The sequence below is a fragment of the Mustelus asterias genome, chromosome 20 (genome assembly GCF_964213995.1).
Source record: "Mustelus asterias chromosome 20, sMusAst1.hap1.1, whole genome shotgun sequence".
NCBI lineage: Eukaryota > Metazoa > Chordata > Chondrichthyes > Carcharhiniformes > Triakidae > Mustelus > Mustelus asterias.
The window spans coordinates 21713434-21741317 of NC_135820.1; the positions used below are offsets into that span (position 1 = coordinate 21713434).

The 27884-nt window shown below is 46.5% G+C and overlaps 1 protein-coding gene across 1 annotated transcript in view; it reads left to right on the plus strand.

The window, feature by feature from the left end:
• The window catches only part of LOC144508432 (myosin light chain kinase family member 4-like), a 265392-nt gene that overhangs the window by 14665 nt on the left and 222843 nt on the right, over nt 1-27884 (plus strand). The window contains exons 2-3 of the mRNA XM_078236334.1: nt 13548-13954; nt 24494-24599. Of these exons, the coding sequence (XP_078092460.1) occupies nt 13548-13954; nt 24494-24599 (513 nt within the window). The remainder of the gene's footprint in view (nt 1-13547; nt 13955-24493; nt 24600-27884) is intronic.

A 27884-nucleotide genomic window follows, 5' to 3' on the forward strand; every position in this document is an offset into this window, starting at 1 on the left:
AATCCCAGAGGTCCTCCCATGCAGCATGACTGGCCATGATTATTTCCTTTTAGGATTCGTCACTTGAGTACAGGTAAGGGATCGGGGTAGGGGTCCGGTTTTCACTAAATTCCCTCCCGTAGATTTTACCCAAATTCCCCAGACTGTTCTAGTTCTGACTACACAGTTTGTCCACCTTGTGTTACAGACACCGGGTTTATGGCCCAATTTACTGGTTGAATCTGTATTAGTCCTTCACTCACTTAAGACTGGCCGTCACGTGGGGCATCTGCCCTCTTAATTCAGGCTCAGACGGAGTGTTGGAGAATACTGGGTTGAAGGTTCGACTTCGGAGCAACGTATTATTTCTTATCGAAGTCCCATCTGGGTCGCCACTGTTGTACCTGTTGATTCTCAGATACTTTCAACCAGTTTACTTACTCCAAGGTTTTACCCCGGTGCCCTTATTTGCAAGGTGGACAAAGGACAAACACAAGTAAAAGTTCAACAAGTTTATTAAATAACACTATTAACCCTTAAATTACCCACATAAAACAAGACGATATCCCAGCAGATTCAAGTATACTACCCGTAAAGATGGCTTGGTTAAACTGCAGGCCCGATTCTCTGAGTCCCTCTGGTCCGTTGTCACGAAGGTGAGTCTCGATGGCCGCTTCTTCCTTCCTTCCTTCTCTGGTCAGTCTTCCGAATGGTCACAGCCGTCTCCTTCGTCGAGTCTTCGCTCCTGTGTGCCTCTGAGTGTGTCCCTTTATCCCCCAGCCTGCTTGCCTTTCCAGAAAATTCTCTGGCTTCTGGCCAATGAGGTCCCAGGAGGGGGTTCCAATACCCAGTGGGTTTCTTGATGTCTGCCTGACAGGACACCAGGGTCCGCCCCCCAGGTGTCCATCTCCATGTTGTTGAACTTGTTATCCGGTAAGGTTTCTACAGGATCTCTTGGTGACAGAAAGTCTGGCCCGATCTGGGCTTCTAACAATAGACCGATGCATTTCAATGAGGTGCCATGATCTCCTGCTGGGTCTCAGTAGAGTGTAACGACCTTTGATGGGTGGTTGATGGGTCAGGCGCAGACACATTTGTGTATTGTACAATTGGCCTGCCTGCGGTTTGACTGTGTTTGATTTCAATGTGCCCAATTCTTTAATTTAGGATATCCAATTTTATCAGCCTTAAAACTAGGCCCTGTTTATATCACCACAGTTCTGAAGTGGGAAGGTGATCAGCCAGATGTCGTGGTACACGTCGGTACCAATGACGTGGGAAGGAAGAGTGAGGAGGTCCTAAAGAGTGAGTACAAAGAGCTTGGAAGGAAGTTAAAAAGCAGGACCCCGAGGGTAGTAATCTCAGGATTGCTACCTGAGCCACATGCCAGTGAGGGCAGGAGTAGGATGCTTGGGCGGATAAACACGTGGCTGAGGAACTGGTGCAGGGGGCAGGGTTTCCAATTCTTGGATCATTGGGACCTCTTTTGGGGCAGGTGGGACCTGTACAAGAGAGACGGGTTACACCTAAACTACAAGGGGACCAATATACTTGCAGGGAGATTTGCTAGTGTTATTGGGGAGCGTTTAAACTAGATTTGCAGGGGGGTGGGAACCAGAGTGCCAGAGCAGATAGTGGAGCAGGGGTAAAAAGACAGGTTAGTTCAAGCAAAATCACAAATGGAAGGGTAGAGTGTGGTGGAAATAATTTTTTGAGGTGTGTCTATTTCAATGCCAGGAGTATTGTGGGGAAGGCAGATGAGCTGAAGGCGTGGATAGACACGTGGAAATATGACATTATAGCCATTAGTGAAACTTGGCTACAGGAGGGGCAGGACTGGCAGCTCAATGTTCCAGGGTTCCAATGTTTCAGGCGGGATAGAGGCAGAGGGATAAAAGGTGGGGGGGTGGCATTGTTGGTCAGGGAAAATGTTACAGCGGTACTCAGGCAGGATAGATTAGGGAGCTTGTCTACAGAGGCCCTATGGGTGGAGCTGAGAAACAGGAAAGGTATGACCACATTAATGGGCTTGTATTATAGACCACCCAATAGTCAGCGAGAATTGGAGGAGCAAATCAGCGGAGAGATAGCTGACAACTGCAAGAAATACAAAGTTGTGATAGTAGGGGATTTTAATTTTCCACATATAGATTGGGACTCGCATACTGTTAAAGGTTTAGACGGGGTAGAGTTTGTAAAATGTGTTCAGGAGAATTTTCTACATCAGTATATAGAGGTGCCAACTAGAGAGGATGCGATATTGGATCTCCTATTGGGAAATGAGTTAGGGCAGGTGATGGATGTGAGTGTGAGGGAACACTTTGGATCCAGTGATCATAATGCCATTAGTTTCAACCTGATCGTGGATAAGGATAGATCTGGTCCTCGGGTTGAAGTTCTGAACTGGAAAAAGGCCAAATTTGATGAAATGAGAAGGGATCTGGGAAGTGTGGAGTGGCACAGGCTGTTCTCTGGTAAGGATGTAAATGGAAAGTGGGAGGCCTTCAAAGGAGAAATTTTGAGAGTGCAGAGTTTGTATGTTCCTGTCAGGATTAAAGGCAAAGTAAATAGGAATAAGGAACCTTGGTTCTCGAGGGAGATTGTAACACTGATTAAGCGGAAGAGAGAGTTGTATGAAATGTACAGGCAGCAAGGAACACATCAGATGCTCGAGGAGTATAAAAAGTGCAAGAAGCTACTTAAGAGGGAAATCAGGAGGGCTAAAAGAAGACATGAGGTTGCTTTGGCAGACAGAGTGAAGGAAAATCCAAAGAGCTTCTATAGGTATGTTAGGAGCAAAAGGATAGTGAGGGATAAAATTGGTCCTCTTGAAGACCAGAGTGGTAGACTGTGTATGGAACCAAAAGAGATGGGGGAGATACTAAATGGTTTTTTTGCATCCGTATTTACTGAGGAAACGGGCATGGAGTCTACGGAAATAGGGCAAACTGGTAGGGAGGCCATGGAACCTTTACAGATTAAAGGGGAGGAGGTGCTCGCTGTCTTGAGGCAAATCAGAGTGGATAAATCCCCAGGACCGGACAGGGTATTCCCACGGACCTTGAGGGAAGCTAGTGTTGAACTTGCAGGGGCCCTGGCAGACATATTTAAAATGTCAGTATTCACGGGGGAGGTGCCGGATGATTGGAGGGTGGCTCATGTTGTTCCGTTGTTTAAAAAAGGTGCCAAAAGAAATCCGGGAAATTATCGGCCAGTAAGTTTGACGTCGGTGGTGGGCAAGTTATTGGAAGGTGTGATACGGGATAGGATCTACAAATATTTGGATAGACAGGGACTTATTAGGGAGAGTCAACATGGCTTTGTGTGTGGTAGGTCATGTTTGACCAATCTATTGGAGTTTTTCGAGGAGGTTACCAGGAAAGTGGATGAAGGGAAGGCGGTGGATGTTGTCTCCCTGGATTTCAGCAAGGCCTTTGACAAGGTCCCTCATGGGAGGTTAGTTAGGAAGGTTCAGTCGCTAGGTATACAAGGGGAGGTAGTAAATTGGATAAGACACTGGCTCAATGGAAGAAGCCAGAGAGTGGTTATGGAGGATTGCTTCTTTTTTTTTAATTATAGAAACCCTACAGTGCAGAAGGAGGCCATTCGGCCCATCGAGTCTGCACCGACCACAATCCCACCCAGGCCCTACCCCCACATATTTACCCACTAATCCCTCTAACCTACGCATCAGGACTCTAAGGGGCAATTTTTATCCTGGCCAATCAACCTAACCCGCACATCTTTGGACTGTGGGAGGAAACCGGAGCACCCGGAGGAAACCCACGCAGACACGAGGAGAATGTGCAAACTCTACACAGACAGTGACCTGAGCCGGGAATCGAACCCGGGACCCTGGAGCTGTGAAGCAGCAGTGCTAACCACTGTGCTACCGTGCCGCCTCTCTGAGTGGAGGCCTGTGACTAGTGGTGTGCCGCAGGGATCGGTGTTGGGTCCATTGTTGTTTGTCATCTATTTCAATGATCTGGATGATAATGTGGTCAATTGGATCAGCACGTTTGCTGATGATACAAAGATTGGAGGTGTAGTGGACAGTGAGGAAGGTTTACAAAGCTTGCAGAGGGATTTGGACCAACTAGAAAAATGGGCTGAAAAATGGCAAATGGAATTTAACGCAGACAAGTGTGAGATATTGCACTTTGGAAGGACAAACCAAAGAAGAACGTACAGGGTAAATGGTAGGACTCTGAAGAGTGCAGTTGAACAGAGGGATCTGGGAATACAGGTACAGAATTCCCTAAAAGTGACGTCACAGGTGGATAGGGTCGTAAAGAGTGCCTTTGGTACATTGGCCTTTATAAATTGGAGTATCGAGTATAAAAGTTGGAGTGTTATGGTAAGGTTATATAAGGCATTGGTGAGGCCGAATTTGGAGTATTGTGTACAGTTTTGGTCACCTAGTTACAGGAAGGATGTAAATAAGATTGAAAGAGTGCAGAGAAGGTTCACAAGGATGTTGCCGGGACTTGAGAAGCTGAGTTACAGAGAGAGATTGAATAGGTTGGGACTTTATTCCCTGGAGCGTAGAAGATTGAGGGGAGATTTGATAGAGGTGTATAAGATTTTGATGGGTATAGATAGAGTGAATGCAAGCAGGCTTTTTCCGCTGAGGCTAGGGGAGAAAAAAACCAGAGGGCATGGGTTAAGGGTGAAAGGTGAAAAGTTCAAAGGGAATATTAGGGGGGGCTTCTTCACGCAGAGAGTGGTGGGAGTGTGGAATGAGCTTCCGGATAAAGTGGTAAATGCGGGGTCACTTTTAACATTTAAGAAAAACTTGGACGGGTTCATGGATGAGAGGGGTGTGGAGGGATATGGTCCAAGTGCAGGTCAGTGGGACTAGGCATAAAATGGTTCGGCACAGACAAGAAGGGCCAAAAGGCCTGTTTCTGAGCTGTAATTTTCTATGGTTCTATGGTTCTAAGTGACAAAGATGATTGATGAGGGTAGGGCAGTAGATGTTGTCTACCTGGACTTCAGTAAGGCCTTTGACAAGGTCCCTCATGGCAGACTGGTGCAGAAGGTGAAGTCACATGGGATCAGAAGTGAGCTGGCAAGGTGGATACAAAACTGGCTCGGTCAAAGAAGTTAGAGGGTAGCAATGGAAGGGTGCGTTTCTAAATGGAGGGCTGTGACAAGTGGTGTTTCTCAGGGATCAGTGCTGGGACCTTTGCTGTTTGTAATATATATATAAATGATTTGGAGGAAAATGTAACTGGATTGATTAGTAAGTTTGCAGACGACACAAAGGTTGGTGGATTTGCGGATAGCGATGAGAACCATCAGAGGATACAGCAGGATATAGATCGGTTGGAGACTTGGGCGGAGAGATGGCAGATGGAGTTTAATCCGGACAAATGTGAGGTAATGCATTTTGGAAGGTCTAATACAGATAGGAAATATACAGTAAACGGCAGAACCCTTCGGAGTATTGATAGGCAGAGGGATCTGGGTGTACAGGTACACACGATAGAAGTCTACAAGATTATGAGGGGCATGGACAGAGTGGATAGTCAGAAGATTTTTCCCAGGGTGGAAGAGTCAATTACTAGGGGGCACAGGTTTAAGGTGCGAGGGGAAAGGTTTAAAGGAGATGTACAAGGCAGATTTTTTACACAGAGGGTGGTGGGTGCCTGGAACTCGTTGCCGGGGGAGGTAGTGGAAGTGGATATGGTAGTGGCTTTTAAGGGGCGTCTTGACAAGTACATGAATGAGATGGGAATAGAGCGATATGGTCCCCTGAAGCATGGGGGTTTTAGTTAAGTTGGGCAGCATGTTCGGTACAGGCTTGGAGGGCCAAAGGGCCTGTTCCTCTGCTGTAATTTTCTTTATTTTTTGTTCTTTGAGTCTGCTCCACCATTCATAACTGATCATCAAATTCAATATCCTAACCCCCCCTTCCCTCTTTATCCCTTGATTCCTTTAGCTTCAAGAGCTATATCTAATTTCTTCTTGAAATCACACAATGTTTTGGCCTCAACTACTTTCTGTGGTAGTGAATTCCACACATTTCTCCTCAGTCCTGAAAGGTTTACCTTTTATCCTCAAACTATGACCCCTAGTTCTGGACTGCCCCACCATCAGGAACATTCTTTCTGAATCTACCCTGACTAACCCTGTTAAAACTTTATAAGTTTCTATGAGATTCCCTCTCACTCTTCTAAACTCCAGTGAATATAATCGTAACCGATTTTGTTTCTCCTCATTTGAGAGACCTGCAGGAATCAGCCTGGTGAACCTTTGCTGCACTCCCTCTATAGCAAGGACATCCTTCCTCAGATCAGGACACCAAAACTGTACACAATACTCACCAACAATTACAGGAAAATTTCCCTATTCCTATACACAATTCCTCTCACTATGAGGGCCAACATAACATTTGCCTTTTTTACTGCCTGTTGTGCTGCTTACCTTCAGTGACTGATGCACACCAATGTCTTCCTATTATTGCTACCAAAGTGGATAACCTCATATTTATCCACATTATACTGCATCTGCCATGCATATGCCCACTCACTCAGCTTGTCCAAATTACGCTGAAGCATCTCCCCATCCTCCTCACAGCCCACCCTCCCACCCAACTTTGAATCATTGGCAAATTTGGAGATAATACATTTAGTTCCCTCTTCCAAATCATTAATATATAATGTGAACAGTGAGGGTCCTAGCACAGATCCCTGCAGTACCCCACTAGTCACTGCCTGCCAATCGGAAAAAGACTCATTTATGACAAATCTTTGCTATCTATCTAACCAGCTTTCTATCCACCGCAAGACGCTACCCGCAATCCCATGCGCTTTAACTTTACATAGTGATCTGCTATGTGAGACATTGTCAAAGGCCTTCTGGAAAGTCTAAATAAACCACATCCACCAGTTCTCCTTGGTCAACTCTATTAGTTACATAGAGTGTTCTCATAGAGGTTTACATCCTCAAAGAATTCCAATAGGTTTGTCAAGCATGATTTCCACTTTGTAAATCCATGCTGACTTTGTCTGATTAAACTACTGCCTTCCAAATGCTGAGTTATAAAATCCTTGATAATGGACTCCAGCAATTTCCCCAGTACTGACGTTAGGCTCACTGGTCTGTAGTTCCCTGTTTTCTCTCTACCTTCCTTTTTGAATAGTGGACTTAACTTAACTGCCCTCCAATCTGTACGAACCAGTCCAGAGACCAAAGAAATTTGGAACAAGACCACCGATGGATCTACTGTTTCCAGGGCCACTTCCTTAAGTACGCTGGGATGAAAATTATCAGGACTTGGAGAATTATCCACCTTCAATCACATCAATTTCCCCAAAACTATTTCTCTACTAATACTGATTTCCTTCAGCTCCTCACTAAAACTTGTTTCTCAGAACTTCTGGTACATTGCTTCTGTCTTCACAAAGGAAGACATGAATAAAGTATGAATTAATTCCTTAGCCATTTCTTTGTTCTCCGTTATGAATTCTCTTGTTTCTTACTGTAAGGGGCCTACATCGTTTTTGCTCATTTTTTTCTCTTTACATATCTAGATAAATACTGAAATGCTCTTTAAACACTTGTCAGAGTACTGACCGTGAATCACAAGACTCATGGTTTGGATTCAAATACTGCCTGTTGCAAGGTGAGGCGATTAATCTCCTTCAATGGGTTATATTCTTCTCTGAATCCTGGACTCAGAGCTTCCTTACACAATAGTTGTTCCTGCAGGTTGTCGCTGAGGTTCGGAGAATCACAGAATACTACAGTGCAGAAGCGGCCCTTTGGCCCATCGAGTCTGCACTGATGCATGAAAGGCCCTGACCTGCCCACCTAATCCCACTTGCCAGCACGCCGCCCCACCCCTCAGCCATCTCTGCTCCAGAGAAAACAACCCAAGCCTATCCAACCTCTCTTTATAACTTGAACGTTCCATCCCAGGCAACATCCTTCTCTGCACCCCTTCCAGTGCATTCACGTCCTTCCCATAATGTGGCGCCCAGAACTCCAGCTGTGGCCTCACCAAAGTTCTATACAACTCCATCATGACCTCTCTGCTTTTGTAATCTATACCCCGATTAATAAAGGCGAGTGTGCCATATGCCCTTTTCACCACCCTATTAACTTGCTTTTCCACCTTAAGAGATCTGTGGACAAACTATGGTTGCTAACTTCTCCCTTCCTATCCAGTTTCTTCCAGCATTGAGAATGTTTTCAGCCACGTGCACCCATGACCTGGGGTCATCAGTTTTCCCAGTACCAGTTGCAAAATAGGACACATCTACTGTTCTGATCAGTCCTTGGCTAGCAACCTTCACAGCCACAGCATCTAATCACACGCTGCTTACTCAACCGTCTGCTTCGTGAAACTGCAACTATGGCTGTTTTCACAATCCTTGTGCTTGTGTAAGATTGGCTACTTTTCCCAGCAAGCTTTGTGGATGTTTAGCCATCTGGCTACAAAAGGAAGAAGCTGCTACCCAGGCCGAGGTGAGAGAGGAGGTAACTGATATGCTCGAGGAATTTACAATTGAGAGGGAAGAGATTATACATTTTCTTTGCTTAAAGTTTATCTGGTATCAGGGTCGGATGAGATGCATCCAAGTGGACTGAGGGAAGTGAGAATGGAAATTGCAGAGGCATTCATGATAATATCCCAGTCTTCCTTAAACACGGATAGTGCCAGAGAATGGTGAATGCACCGTTGAACTCTTTGTTCAAAAAGTGATTCAAGGATAATGCCGGCAACTACAGACCAGTCAGTTTGACTTCAGTGGTAGGGAAATGTCCGGAAACTATAGCCTAGAACAAAATTAATAGTCGCTTAGACAAGTGCAGGATAATTATGGAAAGCCAGTATGGATTAATTAGGGGAAAATCATGTTTAATGTTTTGGAGGTTTTTTGAGCCAACAGAAAAGGTTAATAAGAACAACACTTGGTGTGATGTATATGGATTTTCAAAGGCATTTGATACAGTACCACATAATAAACGTGAGCAAAATTCTAGCTCATGGAATAAAAGGCACTTGGATAAGAAATTAGCTGAGTGACAGCAAACTGGGAATAGTGATGTATTTTTTTTCAGATTGGGGGAAGGTTTGTAGTGGAGTTCCCCAGGGGTCAGTGTTGGGACCCTTGCTCTTCCTGATAGTTAATAACCTAGACTGTGGTGTGCAAGGCATGATTTCAAAATTTGCTGATGATATGAAGATTGGAAACATTGTCAACTGGTGAGGATAGTCTTGAACTTCAAAATGACAAGTGGCAAATGAAGCTCAATGCAGAGAAATGTGAAATGGTTCATTTTGGCAGAATATGAAGAGATGGAATAAAATAAAGGGAGAAACTCTAAAGGAGGCTCAGGAACAGAGGGATCTCAGTGTATATGTACAGAAGTCATTGAAGGTGGCTGGGCAGGTTGAGAGAACAGTTAATAAAGCATATGGTATCCTAGGTTTTATTAATAGGGGCACTGAGTACAAGTGTAAGGAGGTCATGTTGAACTTGAATAATACACTAGTTAGCCCTCATCTGGAGACCTCCATACTTGAGGAAGGATGAGAAGACATTGAAGAGAATACAGAAAAGATTCACAAGAATGATTCCAGGGGTAAAGAACTGTAACTATGAGGATAGATTGGTGAGGTTGGGACTATTTTCCTTGGAGAAAAGAAAGCTGACAGGAGACTTGATAGAGATATTCAAGATCCTGGGGATATGAACAGGGTAAATAGTGAGAAACTGTTCCCATTCAAAAGAGCATCAAGAGCTAGAGGGCACATATTCTTAATAATGGGCAAAAGGAGTAGAAGTGATGAGAGGATTTTTTTTTCACCCAGAGAAGGGTTAGAGTCAGGAACAAAATTCCTGAGATGGAGATTTGATCGAGGTTTCCAGAAGAGAATTGCATTGTTGTCTGAAAAGGAAAAATGTGCAAAGTTACAGGGATAAGCAAGTGGAATGGAACTTGGTAGAATGTTCTTTCAGAGAGTGCAGACACGATGGAGCAACCGGAGCACCCGGAGGAAACCCACGCAGACACAGGGAGAACGTGCAGACTCCACAGGGCGGCACGGTAGCACAGTGGTTAGCACTGCTGCTTCACAGCTCCAGGGACCTGGGTTCGATTCCCGGCTTGGGTCACTGCCTGTGTGGAGTTTGCACATTCTCCTCGTGTCTGCGTGGGTTTCCTCCGGGTGCTCCGGTTTCCTCCCACAGTCCAAAGATGTGCGGGTTAGGTTGATTGGCCATGCTAAAATTGTCCCTTAGTGTCCTGAGATGTGTAGGTTAGAGGGATTAGTGGGTAAATATGTAGGGATATGGGGGTAGGGCCTGGGTGGGATTGTGGTCGGTGCAGACTCGATGGGCCGAATGGCCTCTTTCTGCACTGTAGGGTTTCTATGATTTCTATGATTTCACACAGACAGTGACCCGAGCCAGGAATCGAACCCGGGTCCTTGGCGCTGTGAGGCAGCAGTGTCACCGTGCTCTTCAAACTCTTGCAATGATTTGTGTCCAGCCCCGCACACCTGGATTCTCTGTACCTGCTCCCCTCACACAAGTTCTCTTTTATTTCTATTGCCTTTGTGCTTCTTTTCAAAGTGCATCACTTTAGCTTCTTGGTGTTACATTTCATCCCTCATATCTTTGCTTATTTCACCAATTTGTCTGTCATCCTGAAGTTTGTTACTATCCTCCTCACCGTGTGTTACCGCGCCAAATGTCATGTCATGTGAAAACTTTAAAATTATTCCCTGTATTTAACAGATAACAGGATGTTTTATAACAGACATCATTACGATATCATCTATATAATAAATGTCAATAAGAACAGTGATTTTAATATTGAACGCAAAAGGATGCTCCTGATCAAAGGTCATTGACCTGAAATATTGGCCCAAATTGTCTGGTTAGAAATCATAGAAACCCTACAGTACAGAAAGAGGCCATTCGGCCCATCGAGTCTGCACCGACCACAATCCCACCCAGGCCCTACCCCCATATGCCTATATATTTACCCACTAATCCCTCTAACCTACACATCTCAGGACACTAAGGGCAATTTTTAGCATAGCCAATCAACCTAACCCGCACATCTTTGGACTGTGGGAGGAAACCGGAGCACCCGGAGGAAACCCACGCAGACACGAGGAGAATGTGCAAACTCCACACAGACAGTGACCCAAGCCGGGAATCGAACCCAGGTCCCTGGAGCTGTGAAGCAGCAGTGCTAACCACTGTGCTACCGTACCGCCCCATGGTTAGTGTGTTGATACTGAGCACATTGTCATTGTTCCAATGACACTCCAGCAATGTTTCAGCCGTATCTTCTGGTCAATGTTGAAGCATGGAAAGATCAGTACCGCTAACCCTGGAGAAGATCATTGGGCACAAGAATGGATGAGGAAAAGATGACAGGGGCGATTTTCCCAAGCTGAAACTAAGTGCCCAGTGGGTGGGCAAATGGGAGATTTTCCTGCCCATTATTTTGGGTGTAATTAGTTGAATGGATTTCCAGGGATTCACACCAGTTAAGGGAAGGGTGGGCGGCCTAATTCCACTCGAGAGACTGGCATCAGTGAGGTGAGTGAGCCACTGCGCATGCGCCGATCTGTCAGTGGGGAGGTAGGCGAATGCACACACCCCCTCCCACCCCCAACTTTGTCCCCCCTCCCAGGACCAACAAATCCCCCCCACTTCACTCTCCCCACCATGCCCAGCTCCGATTGCTCCCTCCCTCCCTCGCCCACTGATCCATAATGCAGCGTACCATCCCCCACCACCACTGATCAGCACTGGCCTCTTGCCTCATGGCACTGCGCAGTGCCTGGTGTGCATTGTCAGGCTGCCAGACTGGCACTGCCCAAGGGGCACCCCCCCTGCCCCTGACCTCCCGGGGGACCTCAATGGCCTCTGTCCTCACCAGCAAAGTAAGAAGTCTCACAACACCAGGTTAAAGTCCAACAGGTTTATTTGGTAGCAAAAGCCACTAGCTTTCAGAGCGCTGCTCCTTCGTCAGGTAAGTGGGAGTTCTGTTCACAAACAGGGCATATAAAGACACAAACTCAATTTACAAAATAATGGTTGGAATGCGAATCTTTACAGGTAAGCAAGTCTTAAAGATACAGACAATGTGAGTGGAGAGAGTGTTAAGCACAGGTTAAAGAGATGTGTATTGTCTCCAGACAGGTCAGTTAGTGAGGTTTTGCAAGCCCAGGCAAGTCATGGGGGTTACAGATAGTGTGACATGAATCCAAGATCCCGGTTGAGGCCGTCCAAATGTGTGCGGAACTTGGCTATTAGTCTCTGCTCAGCGACTCTGCGTTGTCGTGTGTCGTGAAGGCCGCCCTGGAGAATGCTTACCCGAAGATCAGAGGCCGAATGCCCGTGACCGCTGAAGTGTTCCCCAACAGGAAGAGAACACTCTTGCTGGTGATTGTCGAGCGGTGTTCATTCATCCGTTGTCGTAGTGTCTGCATAGTTTCCCCAATGTCCCATGCCTCAGGACATCCTTTCCTGCAGCGTATCAGGTAGACAATGTTGGCCGAGTTGCAAGTGTAGGTACCGTGTACCTGGTGGATGGTGTTCTCACGTGAGATGATGGCATCCGTGTCGATGATCCGGCACGTGTTGCAGAGGTTGCTGTGGCAGGGTTGTGTGGTGTCGTGGTCACTGTTCTCCTGAAGGCTGGGTAGTTTGCTGCAGACAATGGTCTGTGGACAACTCACCAGCAAAGCCAACACGCCTGGTCCCTGTTGACGGGGACCAGATTTCATCCCCACTGGTGGGGGAAACATTGGCAACCCCGATGATACCGTCCCAGGCTCGCCAATGACATGGAAATACAGATTTCCATATGATAATCAGTCTCCCGCTGTTTTCTGGCGTGGGTTAGGAAAATTGCGCCTGATGTGTCCATCCCCTTTTCTTAATAGTAGCTGCTGTATTCAGGCAGGTTTGTGAAAGTCCAGGTTTTTCAATTAGTGAGTGAGTTAGTGAACAGTTACAATTCTCTCCAGTGTCAAAACCTCACTATTCCTGTCGTTTAGGCCGTCACCCACCGTTTTCTTTCGACAAGTTTCTATCAACGTTGCCCCTGTAATCCCTTGCAGTGTGATTTTTCTAACAACTTTGCTAAAGTGGGACTTCATTGAATGTCTTTGGAAAATTCATTTAAACAAGATCAACTGCCCAACCCTCATCAACTATCTCTGTCGCTTTGTCAACACCTCAATCCAGTTAGACAAACATATTGTGCCTTTAACCTATGTTAAATGTCATTCATCCAACCATATGGTAACATGTCCCAGAATCTCATCTCAAATGTTCCCCATCACCTGGCATTACATTGACTGACCTTTGGCTGGCCGGATATCCCTCGTTCCTTATTTATCCAGGGCTGTAATATTTGTAATTCCCCCGTCCCTGGGGAGGATTGTGGTCAGAGCCTCTCATCTTTCAATTTTCACTTCTCATCTGAGGTCCTCACTTCGACATGTTACTTGATTCCCTGTTGTATTCTTAACCAAATATTATCAGATCCTCCTTTGATTCCTAATATACTTTTATTTTTCATGTTAGCTATGAGGAGATAAAAGCCGAGACTGTAACATCACTGCCACTCAGCATGGAGAGACGGCTGGAGGACAGTGAACCTGGACTGCATGCACAGACGTCCGAGACACAAGCAGTGGGAGCTTCCCCAAGTCACAGCGTGAAATGCTGTGATTTAAATCCCAAACTTACTGGCACAGTACAGGATGAACCTGGAGGTTTGGAGAACAGATCCCTTGAAGACCTCGGAGACAGAGCAAATAAGGAGATGCTGGAGGAAAAGTTTCCTGAGAGCAGAGGAGAAAGCACAAACCACGGAGAGTGTACAGAGAGCGCGAGCGAAGTATCGAGGCAGTGCCCAGCAGCCTTGTTCCAGGATGGGCAACCTGCACTGCAGGGCTGCACTGGTGAAGAAGCCTGCATCAAAGTAATTGGTAAACATCAACATTGTTGTTGGTCTCAGACACATGATCCTGATCACCATACAGCTAGCCAATGGGGTAATAGAACAGAGTTCCCACATTGTCACATTGGGTTATCTAATGAGCAGGATATATGTTTAAATATGACCTTTCAGAATTCCAGAATGTCCTCAAACACATTACAACCAATTAAACCCTGTTGACATTTAGTCACTGCTGTAAGGTCGAAAGTGGGTTCTCCAATTTGTGCACAGCAAGCTCCCACAAACAACAATTTGACATGGTATTTGGGGTGTTGGTTTGAGGTTGAATATTAGCCAAAGAAAGCTCCCCTGCTCTTCAATCAGTGTCATGGGTTCTTTTGCAATTACCTGAGTGTGCAGAAGGAGCCTCTGTGTAACATCTCATCTGCTAAATAGGACCTCCAACAGTGCAGCACTCCCTCAGCACAGCACTGGAGTGTCAGCCTGGAATTACTGCTTAAGCCTCCAGAACCCACAGCTCTCAGTGTCTGAGTCACAGGGACACTGTAAGAAGCTGATACAGACCAGGAGTGGCTCAGGGGCAGCCCCTGAGAAGGGGCATTATTTAATCTCAGCCAGGGAAAGAGAAAGCCAGTCCATGGCTCATCTCCTGATTATGCAGCCTTTCCAGAGACACTTGTGGTGTTGGAGGAGAGGGGCAGCACTCACAGGATGTTGGGTGTGTGGAAATGTCCTCCCAGCATCATAGAACATAGAACAGTACAGCACAGAACAGGCCCTTCGGCCCACGATGTTGTGCCAAGCTTTATCTGAAACCCAGATCAAGCTATCCCACTCCCTATCATCCTGGTGTGCTCCATGTGCCTATCCAATAACCGCTTAAATGTTCCTCAAGTGTCTGGCTCCACTATCACTGCAGGCAGTCCATTCCACACCCCAACCACTCTCTGCGTAAAGAACCTACCTCTGATATCCTTCCTATATCTCCCACCACGAACCCTATAGTTATGCCCCCTTGTAATAGCTCTTTGAACGTTCACTCTATCTATCCCCTTCATCATTTTATAAACCTCTATTAAGTCTCCCCTCAGCCTCCTCTGCTCCAGAGGGAACAGCCCTAGCTCCCTCAACCTTTCCTCATAAGACCTACCCTCCAAACCAGGCAGCATCCTGGTAAATCTCCTCTGCACTCTTTCCAGCGCTTCCACATCCTTCTTATAGCGAGGTGACCAGAACTGCACACAATATTCCAAATGTGGTCTCACCAAGGTCCTGTACAGTTGCAGCATAACCCCACGGCTCTTAAACTCCAGCCCCCTGTTAATAAAAGCTAACACACTATAGGCCTTATTCACAGCTCTATCCACTTGAGTGGCAACCTTTAGAGATCTGTGGATATGGACCCCAAGATCTCTCTGTTCCTCCACATTCTTCAGAACCCTACCTTTGACCCTGTAATCCACATTTAAATTAGTCCTACCAAAATGAATCACCTCACATTTATCAGGGTTAAACTCCATTTGCCATTTTTCAGCCCAGCTTTGTCTCCTATCTATGTCTCTTTGCAGCCTACAACAGCCCTCCACCTCATCCACTACTCCACCAATCTTGGTGTCATCAGCAAATTTACTGATCCACCCTTCAGCCCCCTCCTCCAAGTCATTAATAAAAATCACAAAGAGCAGAGAACCAAGCACTGATCCCTGTGGCACTCCGCTAGCATCAATTGGCAGGGCCAATGTTAGCAGGAGTCTGATAGAGAATGCTGGTCCAGTACAGCACACCTGACTGTTCTCTGAGTCTGGGTAGTGAGATATGGAGCACTGTGGGCAGGGAATGTCCACAAATAGGAACCTGCATCCAGCTCAGTGGCACTGTTTAAAGTGGGGACATATCATCAGAGCCTTGTTTTCTCTGCCTATCAATCACCAGTCAGAGAGGGATCAGCACTGATCCCAAGACTAAACTCTGAGCCTCACTTCCCTGGGAAATGGAGACATCCAGGAAACAATAAGAAATGATACAAAAGATCTTACTCAGTTCACACAGAGTCCACTCTACATTGAGACAAATCCCATGGCTTTTGGAAAGGCATCACACCTGTGCCAGAAGTTTGTCAGTAAAGTGACAAAGAACAAAGAACAATACAGCACAGGAACAGGCCCTTCGGCCCTCCAAGCCCGCGCCGCTCATGTGCCCACTAGACCATTCTTTTGTATCCCTCTATTCCCAGTCTGTTCATGTGGTTATCTAGATAAGTCTTAAACGATCCCAGCGTGTCCGCCTCAATCACCTTGCTTGGGAGTGCATTCCAGGCCCCCACCACCCTCTGTGTAAAATACGTCCCCCTGACATCTGTGTTGAACCTTGCCCCCCTCACCTTGAACCCGTGACCCCTTGTGTTCGTCACCTCCGACCTGGGAAAAAGCTTCCCACTGTTCACCCTATCTATGCCGTTCATAATTTTATACACCTCTATTAGGTCACCCCTCATCCTCTGTCTTTCCAGGGAGAACAACCCCAGTTTACCCAATCTCTCCTCATAGCTAAGACCCTCCATACCAGGCAACATCCTGGTAAACCTTCTCTGTACTCTCTCCAAAGTCTCCACGTCCTTCTGGTAGTGTGGCGACCAGAACTGGACGCAGTATTCCAAATGCGGCCGAACCATTGTTCTATACAGCTGCAACATCAGACCCCAACTTTTATACTCTATGCCCCGTCCAATAAAGGCAAGCATGCCATATGCCTTCTTCACCACCCTCTCCACCTGTGCTGCCACCTTTAAGGATCTGTGGACTTGTACACCCAGGTCCCTCTGTGTGTTTATACTCCTGATGGTTCTGCCATTTATTGTATAGCTCCCCCTTACGTTAGATCTACCGAAATGCATCACTTCGCATTTATCTGGATGAAATTCCATCTGCCATTTCTCCGCCCAATGTTCCAGCCTATCTATATCCTGCTGTATTCTCTGACAATGTTCATCACTATCCGCAACTCCAGCAATCTTTGTGTCGTTCGCAAACTTACTGATCACACCAGCTACATCTTCCTCCAAATCATTTATATCTATCACAAACAGCAGAGGTCCCAGTACAGAGCCCTGCGAAACACCACTAGTCACAGACCTCCAACCGGAAAAAGACCCCTCCACTGCTACCCTCTGTCTTCTATCGCTAAGCCAGTTCTTCACCCATCTAGCTAGCTCACCTTTTATCCCGTGAGATTTAACCTTTTGCACCAGCCTGCCATGAGGGACCTTGTCAAGCGCTTTACTAAAATCCATATAGACGACATCCACGGCCCTTCCCTCGTCAATCATTTTTGTCAGCTCCTCAAAAAACTCAACCAAATTTGAGAGGCATGACCTCCCTCGTACAAAACCATGCTGTCTATCACTAATGAGATTATTCAGTTCTAAATGCGCATGTATCCTATCTCTAAGAATCTTCTCCAACAACTTCCCTACCACGGACGTCAAGCTCACCGGCCTATAATTACCCGGGTTATCCTTGCTACCCTTCTTAAATAACGGGACCACATTTGCTATCCTCCAATCCTCTGGGACCTCACCTGTGTCCAGTGAAGAGACAAAGATTTCTGTTAGAGGCCCAGCAATTGCATCTCTCGCATCCCTGAGGAGTCTAGGATAGATGCCATCCGGCCCTGGGGATTTGTCTGTCTTAATGTTTCCTAAAAAACCTAACACTTCCTCCCTTGTAATTGAGATTTTTTCTAACGGGTCAACACATCTCTCTGAGACACTACCAGTCAACATGTCCCTCTCCTTTGTGAATACTGATGCAAAGTATTCGTTTAAGATCTCACCTACTTCCTTTGGTTCTAAGCATAGTTCCCCTCCTTTGTCCCTGAGAGGTCCGATTCTTTCCCTAACAACCCTCTTGTCCCTAACGTATGTATAAAATGCCTTAGGATTCTCCTTAATCCTGTCTGCCAAGGACATTTCATGACACCTTTTTGCCCTTCTAAATCCCTGTTTGAGTTATTTTCTACTTTCTCTGTATTCCTCCAGTGCTCCATCTGTTTTTGCTGCCTGGACCTCATGTATGCCTCTTTTTTCTTTTTGATTAGACCCACAATTTCACTGGTTATCCATGGCTCTCGAATCTTACCTTTCCTATCCTTCCTCTTTACAGGCACATGCCTGTCCTGCAGTCCTATCAACTGCTCCTTAAAAGACTCCCACATGCCAGATGTGGATTTACCCTCGAACAGCCTCTCCCAATCAACAGCCACCAAATCCTGCCTAATCCGGCTGTAGTTAGCCTTCCCCCAATTCAGCACCTTACCCATAGGACAACACTCATCTTTTTCCATTACTATCCTAAAGTTTACAGAATTGTGGTCACTATTTGCCACATGTTCCCCTTCTGAAACTTTGATGACCTGACCGGGCTCATTCCCCAGTACTAGGTTCAGTATAGCCCCCTCTCTAGTTGGACCTGTGTTCATAGGTTGAAATTTGATGTCTCCGACGAGGCCAAAATGTGTTAGCCATCCCTAATTACCCTTGAGAACCTTGTGGTCCATGTGGTGGTTACAGCACTCACAGTGCTATTAGGACAGGAGGATTTTGATCCATTGACAGTGAAGGGAGGGTCAGGATGGCGAGTGGGTAGGAGAGGAACCTGAGGCTGGTGGTATTCCCAGGTATCTGCTGCCCTTGTCCTCCTAGGTGGTCGAGGTGGTGGTTTTGTCAAAGGAGCCTTCACTCTATTTGCATGTCTCGGTTCCGTAATCCCTGCATAACAATAGCCTGGGCTAAAATTATAAACAAATAGTAACAAATATAAATAGAATAAAGAGAATTTTTTTCCATTGGTTGAAGGGTTGATAATATATTTAAGGTGATTGGCCAAAGAGTCAGAGGTGACATGAAGAAGAAGATAGTAACTGGTTGAGATTTCTAATGTGCTGAGAGGTCACTGGCTCTCAATTCCAAAGGGAATTGGATCAATACATGATGACGATAAACTGCAGGAGTAACAAGAGAAGAGCGGTAGAACAGGTTTGTTCTTTGAAAGAGTTCACATTGACTCAAAGGGAAATTAGTCTTCCTCTGTGTTGTACTGTCTGTGATTCTGTTTTCAATTGTCCAATTGACCAGTAGTCCATTGACCCATAATCTCACCTATTTTCTGAGGGAAGAAAGTGCATGACCCCCACCAGAAATGCTTTCTGACATTGCCACTGAATAATCTAGCTCTAATTTTAAGATTAACCGCTCACCCTTGCATGTTCTAGACTCACCACTAGAGGAAGTTGTTTCTATCGAACGTATTGAATGCTTTAACCATTTGAAGCCCATCATTTCGATCACTCTTCAATCTTCTGTTTTCAAGTGAGTACAAGCCTAGTATGGAACCTCTGACGAAGAGTCATCCAGACTCAACACGTTGGCTCTTTTCTCTCCTCACAGATGCTGTCAGATCTGCTGAGATTTTCCAGCATTTTCTGTTTTTGTTATGAAAACAGCAATTGACTATTTCACTCAGTTTTTTAGCACAAGGAGATCATTCAGCCCATCATGTCTATACTGGCTCTTAGAAACAGGCAGTGACCTAGTGGTATTGTCACTGGACTAATAATCCAGAGACCTAGGGTAATGCTCTGGGGTTCAAATTCCACCAGGGCAAATGATGAAATTTCAATTCAATAAAAATCTGGAATTAAAAGCCTAATCATGACCAAAAGCCCATTGCCCATTGTTGTAAAAACCCATTTGGTTCACTAATGTCCTTACCTGGTCTGGTCGACATGTAGTGTGGTTGTCTCTTCAAAATGCTCCCAGAAATGGCCTTGCGAGCCACTCAGTTCAAGGCCAATTAGAGATCGGAAATAATTGCTGGTCTTGCCAGTGACGCTTACATCCTATGAATAAAAGAAAGTTAGTTCCGCTTCTTTTCCATTGCCTGCAATTGGTTTGTGTAACTTGTGGTGCCGCAATGGGTCAGACAACAATTTAGGCAGGGTTCCGAGACACAACATAGATACCCAGAAGTTCAAAGTCCAATCAATAAACAATTTACTAATCAACCCATGTGAGGGCGTGTAGCCAAATTCAAAGTCATGAAAATGGAAAAGATTCCAGTTACAGAGGAGGTTCTCTTCCAGCCCTTAACCAAATTCCAAATCAGAGCCATTGTCCACAAAACACACAGCAGTGTGTAACCCACACAGGGAGTCCACCACCTTTCTAGCTTTCACCCCAAGGCTTCCCCTTTTAGCAGGACTCAGCACTCAACTTATATAGTCTGAAAAGGCTGCACAGCAGATCCTTGCTTGCACTGATTTCTCATTACTCTGTCATGTGATTTCCTGTGGCCACCTTGGGAGACATGGCTGCACTCAGCAGCCATATTGAATGATATGACCTAGAAGATGGAGGGGCGAGTGTCGAAAATACTGTCCTCTCAGCCCTTTGTGACATTACAAACTGTACATGATTCGCTACAACACTGGGCACTGGTTACACCTTTAATGGAGATAGCCAAAGCTATGCCTCTCTGCCTGCCAGATTATTGGCAGTTCCACTGAACTTGACTTGTGGAAGATAACCATTTTGAGCTTTCCTTCAGGCGTTTTCAGATACAGCTGAGGTGTGACAGGGCTGTTGCCAATTCTCACCTTGTAGGTTCTTGAACTTTAACAGTGTACAGTATTCGATTTACTCACTGTTACAGGTGCTGAACTTTCCATGCTGTCACTTCCCTCCTATCACCCATTCCCTTCTCCTACTTCCCTCACAAAGGAATATGTCTCTGGCAGTTCGCCACTTGTGTTCTTTAGCATGATGGAAATTAACTCCACATGCCTACATGAGAGAGGCTCCAGCAACACTCAAGAAGCTTGACAGCACAATCCAGAACAAAGTAGCCTGTTTGACTGGCACCTCATTGATCACCTTAAACATTCAGCTGTTTCAACACTTTAATGGATTTCTGGGTCCTTAACTAAGCCTTGCCATGTTTTCTTGGCTGTTACCCCAGGCACCCATTGGGGCACGGAAACAGCAGAGCCCAGAGAAAACATTGCTCAATTTCACAATGTTTATTTACACAATATATAGAGGTTCCCAGAGCTTGCAGTTTCTGCTATTGAGACTTAAAATGATTGATGCTTTCATTGGGCTGTAGTAAAAGCAATTTTTAGAAATGAATGACTTTTTAAAGCTTTTGTAACACATTCATTTGCCACGAGAGGGTTCATTGATTCCATACAGAGTGTATAGTGAATGATTGAGCATGGAAGTAACATAGCTTGGCAAAGATGTATGAAGGGCTGGGCAGAGAGGGTATGAGAGGTAATTAGAGCATCACTTGGCATGGGGGCATGGGTATGACCTTTTATGTTTCCCTTTCAAAAGATCCCTCACTCAGACTTTGATTTGCATGAACCGTGATTTTTTTTTATTCATTCGTGGGCATCGCTGGCTGACCAGCATTTATTGCCCATCACTAGTTGCTCCTGTGAGTTGTCCTTTAAAAGATGGGTCTGACTCCATGAAGATTGGGGAAGACTAGGGACAGGATTTTACGACCTCGCTCGGGCGAGGATGGCACGGTAGTACTGGTTAGCACTGCTGCTTCACAGCGCCGGAACCGGGTTTGATTCCAGGTTTGGGTCACTGTGTGAAGTTTGCAAATTCTCCCTGTGTCTGCGTGGGTTTCTCCGGGTGCTCCGGTTTCCTCCCAAAGATGTGCTGGTTAGGTGGATTGGCCATACTAAATTGTCCCTTAGTATCCGGGGGACTACCTAGGGTAAATGCAGGGGGTTATGGGGTTAGGGCCTGGGTAGGATTATGGTCGGTGCAGACTCAATCGGCCGAATGGTCTTCTTCTGCACTGTTGGATTCTATGATATATTTATAAAATTCCATCCGAAGCCAATGGACAATTCCGTTCTGCGAGCCTCGCCCACCCCAGAAGCAATAAAATTCCAGCCCAGGACATGCCTGTCTCCGCAATGGGGCCTGCCAAGTTGAAAGTGTAGGATGGATGCTCGTGTCCCAGACCTGCCGGAACTTAAATGGCATGGGTGAAAATTGGAAACCCAGAGAATGTGGTTGGGAATCCCAGAATCAATTCCCAGCTGCCATTTTCATACTTCCACAGAATTCCCCAAACTCCCAGAAAATGTGGCCAAGGTTTGAAGTCTCATCAGAGCTGGGGAAAGTTTGCAATGCGATTGGGTAGAAAACAGGAGCGATGAAATGACAACAGGGTTAATGGGAGTGAGAATAAGACAAGTAATGAAACCTGGAGGTGTGTCTAGAGGAGGTGTGAATAACAGAATGAACAGCTACTGTCCAAAAATAAAAAGCTGCAGAGATTACGCTCTGAAATTGTGGAACTCACTGCTGTGGCTGGAAGATTGGCAAGGGTCTAATTGAAAGATAGGATGCTGTTCATCCAGCATGGGACATTTCAGGAGGTTAAGAACAGAGACATCAGTGTGAGAACAGTGACAAATGTCTGGCCACCGGAAGCTCGGGTTACACTGAAGAGAAAGGTTTGGAGCGGTATTTCTTTACTTATCCTATTCTCCCTCTCTTTGACCTGGCATCATTAACTCGTTGCTCATTTAATCTATCCTGTCTTCTACCCTTTTGTCCTTCACTTCCTCCTCCTTCCCTACCTCCTTCTCTACTTGCTTGAAACCTATTACATTTCTAACATTCCAGTTCTGATGAAAGCAGTTCAAAGATGTGCAGGCTGGGTGGATTAGCCATGGTAAATGCATGGTGTTACGGGGATAGGGCAGAGGGCAGATGCTCTTTTGGAGAGTGAGTGCAAACACAATGGGCTGAATGGCTGGCCTCTTTCTGCACTGTAGGGATTCTATGGTTCTATGTTTAACTCTCTTTCTCTCTCCACTGATAATCTGCCAGTATCTCCAGCATTTTCCATTTTTAGTTTAGATTTCCAGCATCCATAGTATTTGACTTTTGTACTTATGAAAATATGTTATTATGCAATATAAGGGTTCATGGGATTGGGAGGGATATATTAACATGGATGGAGGATTTGTCAATGAACAAATAGAGTAGGGTTTTGGGGTAATTTGATGTTGGCAAGCTGTAACCAGTGGAGTGCCACAAAGTTCAGTGCAGGGCTCTCAGCTATTTATAATTTATATAAATGACTTAGATGAAGAAACAGAGAGTGATATATCTAAGTTTGCTGATGATACAAAGCTAGCTGGAAAGGTAAGAAAGGTGTGGGAGAACACAGAGAAGGTTGTGTGGGAGAACACAGAGAAGGTTGTGTGGGAGAACACAGATAAGGTTGTGTGGGAGAACACAGAGAAGGTTGTGTGGGAGAACACAGAGAAGATTTCAAGTGATAGCGACAAGTTAAGTGAATGGACAACATTCTGACTGATGAATGTAAGGAAGGGAAATGTGAAGTTATTCAATTTTGTTGTAAGAATAGAAAAGCAAAACATTTTAAAGGTGAGAAACTTGTAAGTGCTGGTGTTCAGAGAGACTCAAGGTATTTGTACAGAAAGTTATTGTGCAGGTACAATAAGCAATTAGCAAGACAAATGGCATCTTGGCTGTTATTGCAAGTGGATTGGAGTACGGGAATAAAGATGTCTTGTTACAGTTGTACAGCATTTAGGGAGCCTACATCTGGAATACTGTGTACAGTTTTAGTCTCCACATTTAAAAACGGATAAACTTACATCGGAGGTAGCACAATGAAGGTTCACTGGATTGGTCCCTGGGATGAGGGGTTGTCCTATGATGAGAGGCTGGGTAAATTGGGATTATATTCTCTGGAATTTAGGAGAATGAGAGGTGATCTCACTGAAATCTACACCATTCTGAAGGGGTTTGATAGGGTAGATATTGAAAGATTGTTTCCTTGGTCGGGGAATCTAAAAAACGGGGGCTTAGTCTCAGGATCAGGGGCCGATCATTTAGGACTGAGATGGGAGAAATTGTGAATCTTTGGAATTCTCTCCAGAGGATTGTGGATGCTCCATCGGTGAATATATTTCCGACTGGGAGAGACAGATTTTTGGTTTTTCAGGAGATCCACGGATATGGGGAGTGGCAGGATGCTGGATTTGAGGTAGAAAGTTATTGGATTGAAAGGCACAACAGCCTCTAAGGGCCGAACGGTCTACTCCTGCTCCTATTTTTCGGTGTAAAGGAGGGGATTTGAAAATAAGGACAATAATGTTAAGAACTGGTAACAGGAATGGCCGCACAGTGGCTCTATTTCTTTCCACATTGCTTCAGCGTTCAGGGATTGAAGAATTTTGGTTACGAAGCTTATGCCCGACATTGGCTGCCCGTCTTGGTGAGATTTCTTCGGGATCTCAACAACTTCCCATTTATCTCAACAACTTCCCATTTATCTCAACAACTTCCCATTTATCTGAACCGAGCAGCCGCGGGCATCACAAGAGCCTTAAACAGGATCAAATCTGTCAATAGCTCCGTCCCTCACTCCGTTCTTCAAGATTGGATCTGCTAAAAGTTCTGTCCCTCTCTGATCATTTAATCAATGACGGTGTACCGCTTTCTGTTTAGATGACAGGCCGCCACAGCCAGCTCCATTTGAGCATCGCATGGTGTCATTCCAAACAGTCCCCATCAGCAGCCTCTACCAGTTCAACCTCAAGGATGTGCTCGGAGGGTAAGAGGATTTCTGGCAGAAAAAAATATGAAATACATTTATATATTTGTGCATTGTCAATATAGTGTTTGTGTGTAGTATATCGGAATTATCTTGTGAGTGGAGATATTGAACTGTGACAGGGTGTGGGATATCAGAGTTCTGGAGAGGTGTTACTGCGAGTGCAACAGAGTGCGAGGTATCAGCATTACAGAGAGGAGTTAGCGCGGGAGCGACGGGACGCGGGAGTTGCGGGGCGCGGGAGATATCAGCGTCACAGAAAAGTGTGGGTACGGCAGAGTGTGAGTGCGATTAGTGAGCTTTGCACATCAGCAGTTGGAGAGACCTTATCCATGCGGCACGAAGGCAGAGTGGTTAGCACTGCTACCTCAGAGTGCCATAGACCTTGGGTGACTGTGTGGAGCTTGCACGTTCTCCCTGTGTCTGCGTGGGTTTCTTCCGGGTGCTCCGGTTTCTGCCCACAGTCCGAAAGTCGTGCTGGTTAGGTGCAGTGTCCACAAGGCGCAGTATGAGTGCGACAGCGTGCGGGTGCGGCAGTGTGTGAGTGTAAACAGTGTGTGAGTGTAAACAGTGTGTGAGTGTAAACAGTGTGTGAGTGTAAACAGTGTGTGAGTGTAAACAGTGTGTGAGTGCGACAGTGTGTGAGTGCGACAGTGTGTGAGTGCAAGTGTGTGAGTGTGACAGCGTGTGAGTGCGACAGTCTGTGAGCGCGACAGTGTGTGAGTGCGACAGTGTGTGAGTGTGACAGCGTGTGAATGCGACAGTGCGAGCGCGACAGTGTGCGAGCGCGACAGTGTGCGAGTGCGACAGTGTGTGAGTGCGACAGTGTGCGAGCGCGACAGTGAGCGAGTGCGACAGTGAGCGAGTGCGACAGTGTGCGAATGCGACAGTGAGCGAGTGCGACAGTGTGCGAGTGCGACAGTGTGCGAATGCGACAGTGAGCGAGTGCGACAGTGAGCGAGTGCGACAGTGAGCGAGTGCGACAGTGAGCGAGTGCGACAGTGTGCGAGTGCGACAGTGAGCGAGTGCGACAGTGTGTGAGTGCGACAGTGTATGTGTAAACAGTGTGTGAGTGCGACAGTGAGCGAGTGCGACAGTGTGCGAGTGCGACAGTGAGCGAGTGCGACAGTGAGCGAGTGCGACAGTGAGCGAGTGCGACAGTGTGCGAGTGCGACAGTGTGTGAGTGCGACAGTGAGCGAGTGCGACAGTGTGTGAGTGCGACAGTGTATGTGTAAACAGTGTGTGAGTGTAAACAGTGTGTGAGTGCGACAGTGTGCGAGTGCGACACCGTGCGAGTGCGACAGTGTGTGTGTAAACAGTGTGTGAGTGCGACAGTGAGCGAGTGCGACAGTGAGCGAGTGCGACAGTGAGCGAGTGCGACAGTGTGCGAGTGCGACACCGTGTGAGTGCGAGTGTGTGAGTGTAAAGTGTGTGAGTGCGACAGTGTGTGAGTGTAAACAGTGTGTGAGTGTAAACAGTGTGTGAGGGCAAACAGTGTGTGAGTGCGACAGTGTGTGAGTGCGACAGTGCGTGAGTGTAAACAGTGTGTGAGTGCGACAGTGTGCGTGTGCAACACCGTGTGAGTGCGAGAGTGTGACAGTGTGTGAGTGTAAACAGTGCGTGAGTGCGACAGTGAGTGAGTGCGACAGTGTGCGAGTGCGACAGTGTGCGAGTGCGACAGTGTGAGTGCGACAGTGTGTGAGTGCGACAGTGTGTGAGTGCGACAGTGTGAGTGTAAACAGTGTGTGAGTGTAAACAGTGTGTGAGTGTAAACAGTGTGTGAGTGCGACAGTGTGCGAGTGCGACAGTGTGCGAGTGCGACAGTGTGAGTGCGACAGTGTGTGAGTGCGACAGTGTGTGAGTGCGACAGTGTGCGAGTGCGACAGTGTGCGAGTGTAGACAGTGTGAGTGTAAACAGTGTGTGAGTGTAAACAGTGTGTGAGCGTAAACAGTGTGTGAGTGCGACAGTGTGTGAGTGTAAACAGTGTGTGAGTGCAAACAGTGTGTGAGTGCGACAGTGTGTGAGTGCGACAGTGTGTGAGTGCGACAGTGTGCGAGTGCGAGTGTGTGAGTGTAAACAGTGTGCGAGTGCGACAGTGTGCGAGTGCGACAGTGTGCGATTGCGACAGTGTGAGTGTAAACAGTGTGCGAGTGCGACAGTGTGTGAGTGCAAACAGTATGTGAGTGCGACAGTGTGTGAGTGCGACAGTGTGTGAGTGCGACAGTGTGCGAGTGCGAGTGTGTGAGTGTAAACAGTGTGTGAGTGCGACAGTGTGCGAGTGCGACAGTGTGCGAGTGCGACAGTGTGTGAGTGTAAACAGTGTGTGAGTGCGACAGTGTGCGAGTGTAAACAGTGTGAGTGTAAACAGTGTGTGAGTGTAAACAGTGTGTGAGCGTAAACAGTGTGTGAGTGCGACAGTGTGTGAGTGTAAACAGTGTGTGAGTGCGACAGTGTGAGTGTAAACAGTGTGTGAGTGCGACAGTGTGTGAGTGCGACAGTGTGTGAGTGCGACAGTGTGCGAGTGTGAACAGTGTGAGAGTGTAAACAGTGTGTGAGTGCGACAGTGTGTGAGTGTAAACAGTGTGTGAGTGCGACAGTGTGCGAGTGTGAACAGTTTGTGAGTGCGACAGTGTGTGAGTGTAAACAGTGTGCGAGTGCGACAGTGTGCGAGTGCGACAGTGTGCGAGTGTAAACAGTGTGAGTGTAAACAGTGTGAGTGTAAACAGTGTGTGAGCGTAAACAGTGTGTGAGTGCGACAGTGTGTGAGTGCGAGTGTGTGAGTGTGACAGTGTGTGAGTGTAAACAGTGCGTGAGTGCGACAGTGAGTGAGTGCGACAGTGTGCGAGTGCGACAGTGTGCGAGTGCGACAGTGTGCGAGTGTAAACAGTGTGAGTGTAAACAGTGTGTGAGTGTAAACAGTGTGTGAGCGTAAACAGTGTGTGAGTGCGACAGTGTGTGAGTGCGACAGTGTGCGTGTGCGACACCGTGTGAGTGCGAGTGTGTGAGTGTGACAGTGTGTGAGTGCAAACAGTGTGTGAATGCGACAGTGTGTGAGTGCAAACAGTGTGTGAGTGCGACAGTGTGTGAGTGCGACAGTGTGCGAGTGCGAGTGTGTGAGTGTAAACAGTGTGCGAGTGCGACAGTGTGCGAGTGTGAACAGTGAGTGAGTGCGACAGTGTGTGAGTGTAAACAGTGTGTGAGTGCGACAGTGTGTGAGTGTGAAGTGAGTGAGTGCGACAGTGTGTGAGTGTAAACAGTGTGCGAGTCCGACAGTGTGCGAGTG